Source organism: Sapajus apella, unplaced genomic scaffold, assembly GCF_009761245.1.
Source record: "Sapajus apella isolate SASKATOON/1434 unplaced genomic scaffold, GSC_monkey_1.0 scaffold38, whole genome shotgun sequence".
NCBI lineage: Eukaryota > Metazoa > Chordata > Mammalia > Primates > Cebidae > Sapajus > Sapajus apella.
The window spans coordinates 529,177-541,998 of NW_022436978.1; the positions used below are offsets into that span (position 1 = coordinate 529,177).

Genomic DNA, 12,822 nt, shown 5'->3' on the forward strand with positions numbered 1-12,822 from the left:
TTTTTTTTTTTTTTTTTTTTTTGAGACAGAGTTTCACTCATGTTACCCAGGCTGGAGTGTAATGGCGCAATCTCGACTCACCGCAACCTCCGCCTCCTGGGTTCAGGCCATTCTCCTGCCTCAGCCCCCCGAGTAGCTGGGACTACAGGCACGTGCCGCCATGCCCAGCTAATTTTTTGTATTTTTAGTAGAGACGGGGTTTCACCATGTTGGCCAGGATGGTCTTGATCTCTTGACCTCCTGATCCACCCGCCTCGGCCTCCCAAAGTGCTGGGATTACAGGCTTGAGCCACGGCGCTCGGCCGCCTATTTATTTATTTTTAAGATGGGGTTTCACCCTGATGGCCAGGCTGGTCTTGAACTCCAGACCTCAAGTGATCCACCCACCTCGGCCTCCCAAAGTGCTGGGATTACAGGCTTGAGCCACCGCGCCCAGCCTCTGCTAATTTTTTTGTACTTTTAGTAGAGACAGGGTTTCACCGTGTTGGCCAGGATCTTCTTGATCTCTTGACCTTGTAATCTGCCTGCCTTGGCCTCCCAAAGTGCTGGGATTACGGGTGTGAGCCACCAGGCTGGCCTATTTTGATGCTTTGACATCCTGGGGCATTGTTGACTCTGGAGGGACTGTGCCCACCAGGGTTAGTCCCTAGTTCCTAGAGATAGTAAAAGACTTGCTTGTGGGCTGGGCGCGGTGGCTCATGCCTGTAATCCCAGCACTTTGGGAGGCCGAGGCGGGTGGATCATGAGGTCAGGAGATTGAGATCATCCTGGTCAACATGGTGAAACCCTGTCTCTACTAAAAATACAAAAAATTAGCTGGGAATGGTGGCGCGTGTCTGTAATCCCAGCTACTCAGGAGGCTGAGGCAGGAGAATTGCCTGAACCCAGGAGGCGGAGGTTGCGGTGAGCCGAGATGGCGCCATTGCACTCCAGCCTGGGTAAGGAGAGCGAAACTCCGTCTCAAAAAAAAAAAAAAAAAAAAAAAACTTGCTTGTAAACATGCCTTTTATATGCAAAGCAACCAATCCAGATTCCAAACCCCCAACCACTATTCTCCTGCCCTAACTATCCTAGGGACAGGTAGGAGATGACTAGGGAAAGCCCTATGCCCCAGAGCATGCTGAAATTAACTAGCCTATCTAGGCCCCTGGAGGCAACTCATGCCTGTAATCCCAGGAATTTGAGGGGCCAACGCATGCAAATTGTTTTAGCTCAGGAGTCGGAAACCAGTCTGGGCAATATGGCAAAACCCTGTCTGTCTCTACTAAAAATACAAAAATTAGCAGGGTGTGCTGGCCTGTAGTCAGCTACTCTGGAGGCTGAGGTGGGAGGATTGCTTGAGCACAGGAGGTTGAAGGTGCAGTGAGATGTGATCACGCCACATACTCCAGCCAGGGTGACAGAAGACTCTGTCTAAACAAACAAACAAACAAAAGCTAGCACATCCTGGCCAGGCCCAGTGGCTCACACCTGTAATCCAGCAGTATGGGAGGCTGCTGAGGCAGGTGGATCACCTGAGGTGAGGAGTTCCAGACCAGCCTGGCCTACAAGGTGAAACCCCACCTCTAATAAAAATACAAAAATTGACCAGGTGTGGTGGTGTGTGCCTATAATCCCAGCTACTTGTGAGGCTGAGGCAGGAGAATCACTTGCACATGGGAGAAGGCTGCAGTGAGCCGGGATAGCACTTTTGCACTCCAGCTTGGGCAACAGATGGAGACTCTGTCAAGAAGGAAAAGAAAGCCTTTTACCTCATTGCACTCCTGAGAGCAAGATGGGTTACCAGCAACTGTACTGGAGCTACCCAGGAAAATCTGGCCAGGGTTCTCGCTCTTGTTGCGTCTGTTCAAACTGGCACGGTCTGATCCAGAAATATGGCCTCAATATGTCCTGTCAGTGTTTCCATCAGTAAGCGAAGGATATCGGGTTCATTAAGTTGAACTAAATGATCTTCCTTCAATGGATTATCCATGGCATCTACCATGAAAAACCATGATAGTTCTTTTTACATAAAATAAACACTAAAATAAACATTTAAAAACCCTTCAAAAGAAAAAGAAAAGAAAGATGCTATCCAAATGTCACATATTGTGCTATAAAATTTAAAAAAGTAAGGAAGGAAGAGCTAATCTGAATAGATCTATAACAAGTAAAGAGATTGAAAGGAAATTGAATTAATAGACCAAGTTTGGTGGCTCATGCCTGTAATCCCCAAGGTGGGCAGATCACCTGAGGTTAGGAGTTTGAGACCAGCCTGGCCAACATAGTGAAACTCTGTTGCTTGTAAAAATACAAAAATTAGTCAAGCATTGTGGCGTGTGTCTGTAGTCATGGCTACTTGAAAGGCTGAGGCAGGAGGACTGTTTGAGCCTGGGAGGTGGAGGTTGCAGTGAGTCAAGACTGGGCCACTGCACTCCAGCCTGGGTGACAGAGTGACACTCTGTTTCAAAAAAAAAAAAAAAAAAGGATTGAATAATCAAAAGCTTACCCACAAGGAAAAGCCTAGTCCAGATGGCTTTACCACTTAATTGTACCAAATGTTTGCAAAATTAATACCAATTATTCACAAACTCTTCAAACACAGGAGTGAATTTATTTATGAGCTAGTATCACCCTAATACCAAAACCCAGAAAAGGAAATCCCAACAGAAATACAGATTGGGTGCCTTGGCTCCAACCTATAATATTAGCACTTTGGGAGGCTGAGGTGGGAAGGTCACTGAGCCTAGGAGTTTGAGACTAGCCTGGACAACATAGTGACACCTTGTCTCTACAAACTTAAAAATTAGCAGGCGTGGTAGTGCACACCTGTAGTACTAGATATTTGGGAAGCTGAGGACTCACCTCGACAGACTGTCTGTTTCTTCTTGAGTCACTTTTTTTTTGGAGACAGTTTTGCTTTTGTTTTCCAGGTTGGATTGCAATGGTGTGATCTCGGCTCACCACAACCTCTGCCTCCTGGGTTCAAGTGATTCTCCTGCTTCACATTCTCAAATGGGTAGAATTACAGGAATGCGCCACCAAGACTGGCTAATTTTGTATTTTTATTAGAGACAGGGTTTCACTATGTTGGTCAGGCTGGTCTTGAACTCTTGACCTCAGGTGATCGACCCATTTTGCCTCCCAAAGTGGCATGAGCCAGGTTTTTTTTGTGTGTGTGTAAGACGAAGTCTTGCTCTGTTGTCCAAGCTGGAGTGCAGTGGCACCATCTCTGCTCACTGCAACTTCCACCTCCTGAGTTCAAGTGGTTCTCTTTCCTCAGCCTCTGGAGTAGCTGGGATTACAGCTGTCCACTACCATACCTGGCTAATTTTTGTATTTTTAGTAGAGATGGGGTTTCACCAGGTTGGCCAGGCTAGTCTCGAACTCCTAACCTCAAGTGATCCACCCACCTTGGCCTCCCCAAATGCTGGGATTACAGGTGTAAGCCACTTTGCCCGGCCTTCCTATTAATTATTAAGGTTGCTTTGTGTAGTTTCTGCTCAGTCGTTTTTATGGTCCTGTACTCTTGTGCAAAAAAAGAACTGAGACCAGGCATGGTGGCTCATGCCTGTAATCCAAGCACTTTAGGAGGCTGAGGTAGGACCTCATTTGAGTCTAGGAGTTGGAGACCAGTTTGGGTAACATAGTGAGACCCCTGGCCAGGCGCGGTGGCTCAAGCCTGTAATCCCAGCACTTTGGGAGGCCGAGGCGGGTGGATCACGAGGTCAAGAGATCGAGACCATCCTGGCCAACGTGGTGAAACCCCGTCTCTACTAAAAATACAAAAAATTAGCTGGGCATGGTGGTGCGTGCCTGTAATCCCAGCTACTCAGGAGGCTGAGGCAGGAGAATTGCCTGAACCCAGGAGGCGGAGGTTGCGGTGAGCCGAGATCACGCCATTGCACTCCAGCCTGGGTAACATGAGTGAAACTCCGTCTCAAAAAAAAAAAAAAAAAAAAGCTGGCTTCCCAGTGCTTACAGAGAAAGTCAAAATTAATTGCCACAAATTTCATCTCTCCTTCTATCACGTGGGATTAAAGAGAGTTTCACCAAGCATGGTTTGTTCAATGTCTTCATTCTAGTTGTTTTCCTGTGCCTTTCCTCCCTTAGTCTGTTTTGTGCTGGTATAAGAGAATACTGAAGACTGGCTAATTTATAAAGAAAAGAAATTTATTTCTCACAGTTCTGGAGGCAAGGAAGTCTAATCTTTACAGGACCTCTTGCTGTAGCATCCACTCGTGGAAGGCAGCAAGCGAGGGAGAGAGGAAGTACGCCTAACTCATCCTTCTATCAGGAACCCACTCCCAAGATAACTAACTCACATCCTTTATATAACAGGAATAATTCATTCATGACCTAATCACCTCTTTTTTTTTTTTTTTTTTTGAGATGGCGTTTCACTCTTGCAGCCCTGGAGTGCAATGGTTCGATCTGGGCTCACTGCAACCTCCACCTCCCGGGTTCAAGCTTTTCTCCTGCCTTAGCCTCCAGAGTAGCTGGGATTACAGGCGCCTGCCACCATGCCCGGCTAATTTCTGTATTTTTAGTAGATGGGGTTTCACCATGTTGCCCAGGCTGGTCTCAAACTCCTGACCTCAGGTGATCCACCCGCCCCAGCCTCCCAAAGTGCTGAGATTACAGGTGTGAGCCACCAGGCCCGACGTTTTTTTTTTTTCCTTTTTGTGGAGAACCGGGTCTTGCTCTATTGCCCAGGCAGGTGTTGAACTCCTGGGCTCAAGCTATCCTCCCACCTCTGCTTCTCTGAGAGCTGGGATTACAGGTATGAGCCACCATGCCCAGCTTTTTTTTTTTTTTTTGGTATGGAGTCTCACTGTCGCCCAGCCTAGAGTGCAGTGGGACAATTTCCACTCATTGCAACCTCTGCGTTCCAGGTTGAAACGATTCTCCTGCCTCAACCTCCCAAGTAGCTGGGATTACAGGCCCATGCCACCATGCCTAGCTAATTTTTTTGTATTTTTAATAGAGATGGGGTTTCACCATGTTGGCTGGGCTGGTCTCTAACTCCTGGCTTCAAGCAATCCACCTGCCTCCACCTCCCAAAGTGCTGGGACTACAGGCCTTTTTATTTTTTTTTTTGAGACGGAGTCTGGCTCTTTTGCCAGGCTGGAGTACAATGGCACGATCTCGGCTCACTGCAACCTCCGTCTCCTGAATTCAAGCGATTCCCCTGCCTCAGCCTCCTGAGTAGCTGGGACTACAGGCGTGCACCACCACGCCCAGCTAATTTTTTGTATTTTAGTAGAGACGGGGTTTCACCATGTTGACCAGGATGGTCTGATACCCTGACCTCGTGGTCCACCCACCTCGGCCTCCCAAAGTGCTGGGATTACAGGCGCCTGGGTCTAATCACCTTTTGAAGTTCCCACCTCTCAACACTGTTGCATTGGGGATTACTTTTGCAATATATGAACTCTGGGTACACAGTCAAACCACAGCACTCCCTGATCAATATTTTTTCTTTTTTATTTTTATTTATTTATTTATTTATTTTTTGGGGCGGAGTTTCGCTCGTTACCCAGGCTGGAGTGCAATGGCGTGATCTCGGCTCACCGCAACCTCCGCCTCCTGGGTTCAGGCAATTCTCCTGCCTCAGCTTCCTGAGTAACTGGGATTACAGGCACGCGCCACCATGCCCAGCTAATGTTTTGTATTTTTAGTAGAGACGGGGTTTCACCATGTTGACCAGGATGGTCTCCATCTCTTGACCTCGTGGTCCACCCGCCTCTGCCTCCCAAAGTGCTGGGATTACAGGCTTGAGCCACTGCGCCCGGCCAATATTTTTTCTTGAGACAGAGTCTTGCTCTGTTGCCCAGGCTGGAGTGCAGTGGCGCAATGTCGGCTCACTGCAACCTCTGCCTCCCAGGTTGAAGGGATTCTCTTGCCTCAGCCTCCTGAGTAGCTGGGATTACAGGTGCCTGCCACCACGGCCGGCTAATTTTTGTATTTTTAGTAAAGACTGGGTTTCACCATGTTGGTCAGGCTGGTTTCAAACTCCTGACCTTGTGATCCACCCACCTCAGCCTCCCAAAGTACTGGGATTACAGGTGTGAGCCACCATGCCTGGTCCTCGTGATCACGTTCTATTCATTTTATTTATTTTTAATATATATTACTGTCCATAACACAGCCCTCGGAAGATCCTGAGAATATGTGCATGCACTCATTTTTCAAAGGTCTCAAAAACTAATAGCAGTTAGTCACTTTCTTTTTTTTTTTTTTTTTTTTGAGACGGAGTTTCACTCATGTTACCCAGGCTGGAGTGCAATGGCGCGATCTCGGCTCACCGCAACCTCCGCCTCCTGGGTTCAGGCAATTCTCCTGCCTCAGCCTCCTGAGTAGCTGGGATTACAGGCACGCACCACCACGCCCAGCTAATTTTTTGTATTTTTAGTAGAGACGGGTTTTCACCATGTTGGCCAGGATGGTCTCGATCTCTTGACCTCGTGATCCACCCGCCTCGGCCTCCCAAAGTGCTGGGATTACAGGCTTGAGCCACCGCGCCCGGCCAGTCACTTTCTTATAAGCAATTAGTTACTACTTCTCTGAGATCATATAGCATTATGTTCACAACTCCATTATGGCCAATCATACTTTTTATTTCTTTGAAACAGGGTCTCGCTCTGTTGCCCAGGCTGCAGTGGAGTGGCTCGATTATAGGTCACTGCAGTCTTGGTCTCCCCAGTTCAAGCGATTTTCCCTACTCAGACTTCCAAGAGGCTGGGACCACAGGCTTGCACCACCACACCCGGCTGATATTTTTATTTTTTGTAGAGACGGAGGAGGCGGTGGTGGTCTAGAACTCTTGGGCTCAAGCAATCCTTCCATCTCAGCCTCCCAAAATGCTTCGTGCCTGGCCAATCATACCTTGTCTTATTAATTTTTTTATTAATTATCTGAGACGGAGTTTCGCTGTTGCCCAGGCTGGAGTGCAATGGCGCGATCTTGGCTTACCTTAACCTCTCCCTCCCAGGTTCAAGCGATTCTCCTGCCTCAGCCTCCCTGGTAGCTGGGATTACAGGAGCCCAGAACGATGCCCAGCTAATTTTGTATTTTTAGTAGAGACGAGGTTTCCTCCATGTTGGTTAGGCTGGTCTTGAACTCCTGACCTCAGGTGATCCGCCGGCCTCGGCCTCCCAAAGTGCTGGGATTACAGGCTTGAGCCACCGTGCCCGGCCTCATACCTTGTTAATAATTAATAATCATTCTGCTTCTATGTGGGCCATTCATTAATTCATCAAATATTTACTGTAAATCTATTCCTTGTCCCAGGTGTTCAGGATACACCTGTGAACAAGTCAAGATTAGGTTCTCATGTAATTTATGTGGAAGGTGAGAAACTAGAAACACCTGGTCGTGGTGAGTGCTACGAGAAAATGTGTGGTTGTGAATAGTTGTTCAAGATTTTAAGATCTGACAACGACTTTCTGAAGTGCTTTGAAGCAGTGAATTTGAATGCGTCTCCTAAGTGAAAATCAGAAGGGAAGACCTGTTGGAAGTCTCGGAAACAGTTGGTGCCAGGGCCCCTGGGGCAGGAATGAGCCGCTGTGGCTGGAGCCCTGAGGGAGGGGAAGGTCTGTGAAGCCATAAAGTACAGGCGTGGGCGTCCCAGATGGCTGTTCAAAATGCCGCGGGGCCGCTCCGGGTGGAGGGTCTGCGGGAAAGTGGAGCCCAGCGCAGTCCCAGTCCGCGCGCAGGGCCCTCGACCAGCACTGGATACCCTAGACAGGCTTTCCCTTCGGCACTTCTTGTACCAGGCATTTTCTGTCCAGCAGAGCAGGCGATGACACAGAACCCATCATGATTGGACGTCTGTAGCGAGAAAAGAGCAAGGTGCTCAAAGACCGGCGCTCAGTAAGCGAGACTGTCCACAGCCTACGGAGGATGGCGGAAGAGGCAACTGGAAGTCGTTGCAGGGCCGCACGATAGCTGCGCATGCGTGTGGGCGGGCTCGCGTCGGATACGGAGCAGTCCTGAGATGGGGCGGAGCCGGGGGTCCGCGCCGGAAGGGGTTTGGCTGGGCGGGGCCGGCAGGCGGTGGTGGCGGCTACGCGCGCAAGGGCGCGCGGGAGCGAACGGGAAGCACCGCGAGGGCCGGGGTGGGCCAGGCGGTGGGGACGACGGGCGGCGACGATGGCCGCAGCAGCGGGCGGCGGTGGCGGCCCAGGGGCAGCAGTAGGCGCCACGGGCTCGGGGGCTGCGGCGGTAGCCGCAGGCCTGGCCGTTTATCGGCGGAAGGACGGGGGCCCGGCCACCAAGTTTTGGGAGAGCCCGGAGACGGTGTCCCAGCTGGATTCAGTGCGGGTATGGCTGGGCAAGCACTACAAGAAGGTGGGTTCGCGCGCCTGCGGGGGCAGGGAGACCACGCGACTGGGGCGGGAGGCGGCAGCTGGCCTCGCGGGCCCCGGGCCGCCCCTCCCCCTCCGCGCGCCACGAGGGACAACAAAGGCAGGCGCTGGGCCCGCCACGCCCCCGCCGTCTGCTTTGGGCGCTCGCTCGCCCGTGGCCTGCCGGGTTCGTGGCTCGTTCCTCTGAGCCCACTCGCCCCTGGAGAAAACCCCTGCTCAGTCTCGTGTGCCAGAGCAGGTCGAGCTTAGCCACTGGGCGAGTGTGACTCTTTTGTCAGCTGCCTTAGGTGTCTGAACAATGATTCCTAAAAACTGAGCGAGCGTGGTAAAAGCTTCAAGTTTTGTTATAGAGACTATTCGAAGTCTCGAGGGGGTTTGCTACCTGTTGTTAATTTCCTAAACAACTGGGATGACCATATTCGTTAATTACTAACATTAATATGAATTATAGGATGGATGTGAACTTCTATTAAACAACGACGGTTTTTACCTCGTACTTCTGGTTCTGCGTAGTGTGAGAGTTAATGTTTACTTGTACTTAACGTGTTCTTCAGGGAGGCCTTCCCTGAGAACCAGGTTTTATTAGAGCACTTTCTTTATGTCGCCTTTTTTTCTTTGTAGTGTTTACCACATTTTGAAATAAATTATTCTTTATTTATTTCTCTTACCTTTAGAATGGAAGTTCTGCCGAGTCAGTAGTTTCCAAAGTTTAGACTTTAATTCCTTGTTTATAACAAATGCTTTTTTTTTTGACTTACCTTTTGTGTAAATATTCAGGAATACTCCCTTAAAGGGTGTAATGAAGCAGGTAGCCAAAAAGCCTCCTCCAGCCTCTGAAATTTTCCCAGCACCCTCTTCAGTTCTGTACTTTCTCCCATTGAGGATCATAGCACTGAAGCAAAGGCTTTGTTCACTGCAGTGTATCTGGGAACGTCTCTGATACTTACTGCCTTACACTAAATAGCTGCTTAGTAAATATTTATTGAATGAATGAAAAGATAAACTGGTTTAGGAACCTATTTATTTGGCCTCTACAGCTCAGTGAAGCCTGTCGGTGTTTGGCAGTTATTAGGCATGGGCAGGGATCTTGGGTTCCGTTGACATTACACGTGGTATATTCAGAAGTGACCATTTCTGGCCGGGCACGGTTTGGGAGGCCGAGGTGGGCGGATCTTGAGGTCAGGAGTTCCAGACCAGCCTGGCCAACAAGGTGAAGCCCCGTCTTTCCAAAAAAAAAAAAAAAAATGCAGAATTAGCTGGGTGTGGCGGCACATGCCTGTATTCCCAGCGATTCGGGAGGCTGAGGAAGGAGAATCTTGAACCCAGGAGGCAGAGGCTGCATGCAGTGAGCCCAGATCGCGCCATTGCACTCCAGCCTAGGTAATAGAGACTCTGTCCCACCCCCAAAACAAAAACAAACAAACAAAAAACCCTAGAAATGACCGACCCTCCCTCCCTCCCTCCTGTCTCTCTTTTCTTTTTCTTTCTTTCTTTCTTGAAGATTAGCTAGAAAAATTACATTTCTTATCTGAAGTTTGAGGAAGTGAGAGACAATAATTGTATTTTTAGGTGCTTAGACTTCCCCTTCCTCTGAAGTTACATTTAGACTGTATATTTTTAAGAATATTGCCCTTTCTTACACAGTGATAAATTGGTCACTTTTTAAATGTGGGTGATAGAGCTTCTAGAAGTGGCTAATGGAATTGAATGTGTTATGAAAATACTGGTTAATTCTTTTTATTACATTCCTTTTAGCCAGTGCTTTGGGTCTTCTATTTTTTTTTTTTTTTTTTTTTTTTTTTTTTGAGACAGAGTTTCGCTCTTGTTACCCAGGCTGGAGTGCAATGGCGCGATCTCGGCTCACTGCAACCTCCGTCTCCTGGGTTCAGGCAATTCTCCTGCCTCAGCCTCCTGAGTAGCTGGGATTACAGGCACGTGCCACCATGCCCAGCTAATTTTTTGTATTTTTAGTAGAGACGGGGTTTCACCATGTTGACCAGGATGGTCTCGATCTCTTGACCTCGTGATCCACCCGCCTCGGCCTCCCAAAGTGCTGGGATTACAGGCTTGAGCCACCGCGCCCGGCCTGGGTCTTCTATTTTTTTAATTGAAGCACACAGATAAATGTTCTTTGGGTCTTAAATTCAGTGAAGATTTAACAAAGAAAAGTAATCTAGAGGCATATTCCTTTGAATATCAAGGAACAGAGTAGAAAAAGGCAAATTTCAGTAATTTCTACCTCTCCAGACTCTTCAGTGTGCATCAGTTTGGGACCAACTACAAGAAGCTTTAGGCATGGATAATCCTTCAGGCATTTGTTTGGGTGGGTAGAGAAGTGGCTACAAAACAGTTTAAGGAATTGCCTGTCAGTATTGAGACCACCTGGGTAATGTTGACTCACTGTCCCTGAGACTTTATAGACAATGTTACGTTTGGCCTCTCTGAACTTGTAAAGCCACAGTGTATTTCTAGGGTCTACTCAGATTCAGAATCATATATACCTTAGGCTTGACAGCCAGAATCTTCAGTCTCTGGGTGTTACTGTTAAAGCGGTGAAAATACTGTCAGAAGTTTCTTTGATTCTTTTCTACACAATGCATTTCTATTTGGTTAAAATCAAAGATTGGTTTTAACCAATAGAAATGTTTCTATTGGATTTAATACTACTGCATTTTCAGAGCAGATACAGTTTCAGTCTCAGTAAACGTGACTTTGGTAGTGTCTTTTTTTCTTTTTTTTTGCAATGTTAATTCACTTTATTTTTCTTGTATAAAAACCCTATGTTGGCCGGGCGCGGTGGCTCAAGCCTGTAATCCCAGCACTTTGGGAGGCAGAGGCGGGTGGATCACGAGGTCAAGAGATCGAGACCATCCTGGTCAACATGGTGAAACCCTGTCTCTACTAAAAATACAAAAAATTAGCTGGGCATGGTGGCGTGTGCCTGTAATCCCAGCTACTCAGGAGGCTGAGGCAGGAGAATTGCCTGAACCCAGGAGGCGGAGGTTGCGGTGAGCCGAGATCGCGCCATTGCACTCCAGCCTGGGTAAGAAGAGCGAAACTCCGTCTCAAAAAAAAAAAAAAACAAACCCTATGTTGTAGCCACAGCTGGAGCTTGGGTCCTCTGCACAGAGACTCTGGTGTGGGTCTTGACGAGGTGGTCCGTGAATTCCTGATAGGGAGACTTGGTGAATACAGTCTCCTTCCACAGATCGGGGGTCAGGTAGCTGTAAGTCTTAGAGATGGCATCAAACGTGGCCTTGGTGAAGTTGCCCAAGGTAGTAGTGCAGCCCCTAGCTGAGGTGTAGCAGTCATCGCTACCAGCCATCATAAGCAGCTTCTTGGGCACAGGTACAGAGACAATGCCAGTGCCCCTGGGCGCAGGGATGAGGCGCACCAGCACAGAGCCACAGCGGCCTGTCACCTTGCAAGGGACGGTATGAGGCTTGCCGATCTTGTTCCCCCAGTAGCCTCTGCGCGCGGGGACAATGGAGAGCTTGGCCAGGATGATGGCTCCATGGATGGCAGTGGCCACCTCCTTGGAACGCTTAACACCCAGACCAACGTGACCATTGTAGTCCCCAATAGCAACAAATGCCTTGAACCTGGTGCACTGGCCTGCACGGGTCTGCTTCTGCACCGGCATAATCTTCAAAACCTCATCCTTGACAGAGGCCCCCAAGAAAAAGTCAATGATCTCAGATTCCTTGACGGGCAGAGAGAAGAGATAGATCTTCTCCAGAGATTTAATCTTCATGTCTTTGACCAGGCGGCCCAACTTGGTGACAGGCATCCACTCCTTATCCTCGGCTTTGCCTCCACGAGCTCCGCGGCCTCAGCTCCGGCCCCGGATACCACTGCCGAAACCTGCGCGGAAGCCACCGCGGTTCCCCATCCCAGGGCCCCCAGGGCCTCCAGGTTCCCCCCCGCCCCACCACCGCTGCACCGGCGTCATCCGCCATTTGGTGTTTTATCGGAGAAGAAGCGGTAGTGCATGTTTCAGTTTCAGTCTCAATAAACATGACTTTGGTAGTGTCATTTTTTGATTCATTTATTTTTTTGAGACAGGGTCTTTCTCTGTTGCCCAGGCTGGAGTACAGTGGTGTGATCATAGCTCACTGCAACCTCAAACTCTTGCATTCACTTCATGCATTCAGTGACCAGCTGAGCATTTACCATGTGCCAGGTACTTAAAGGATAACTCACTTAAAATCCTCACAGCAGTCCTAAGTGGTAGATACTATTATACTATTTACCTTCTTTTTTTTTTTTTTTTTTTTTGAAACGGAGTTTCGCTGTTGTTACCCAGGCTGGAGTGCAATGGCGCGATCTCGGCTCACCGCAGCCTCCGCCTCCTGGGTCCAGGCAATTCTCCTGCCTCAGCCTCCTGAGTAGCTGGGATTACAGGCACGCGCCACCATTCCTAGCTAATTTTTTGTATTTTTAGTAGAGACGGGGTTTCACCATGTTGACCAGG

The 12,822-nt window shown here is 48.8% G+C and overlaps 1 protein-coding gene and 2 pseudogenes across 3 annotated transcripts in view; 2 read left to right on the plus strand and 1 right to left on the minus strand.

The window, feature by feature from the left end:
• The first annotated feature begins 1,774 nt into the window (after positions 1-1,774).
• LOC116564660 lies at positions 1,775-2,015 on the plus strand (annotated as a pseudogene).
• Positions 2,016-8,020: 6,005 nt separating this feature from the next.
• SMARCC1 (SWI/SNF related, matrix associated, actin dependent regulator of chromatin subfamily c member 1) overlaps positions 8,021-12,822 on the plus strand; it is a 215,906-nt gene continuing 211,104 nt past the window's right edge. For both annotated transcript variants that reach the window (XR_004275039.1, XM_032297943.1), the window contains exon 1: positions 8,021-8,331. Coding sequence is in view for 1 of the 2 variants with exons in the window: in XM_032297943.1 (XP_032153834.1) it covers positions 8,134-8,331 (198 nt within the window). In the remaining variant the exon portion in view is untranslated. The remainder of the gene's footprint in view (positions 8,332-12,822) is intronic.
• On the minus strand, positions 11,436-12,322 carry LOC116564686 (annotated as a pseudogene). The gene has a single exon (XR_004275040.1). The product of XR_004275040.1 is annotated as a 40S ribosomal protein S2 pseudogene (transcript).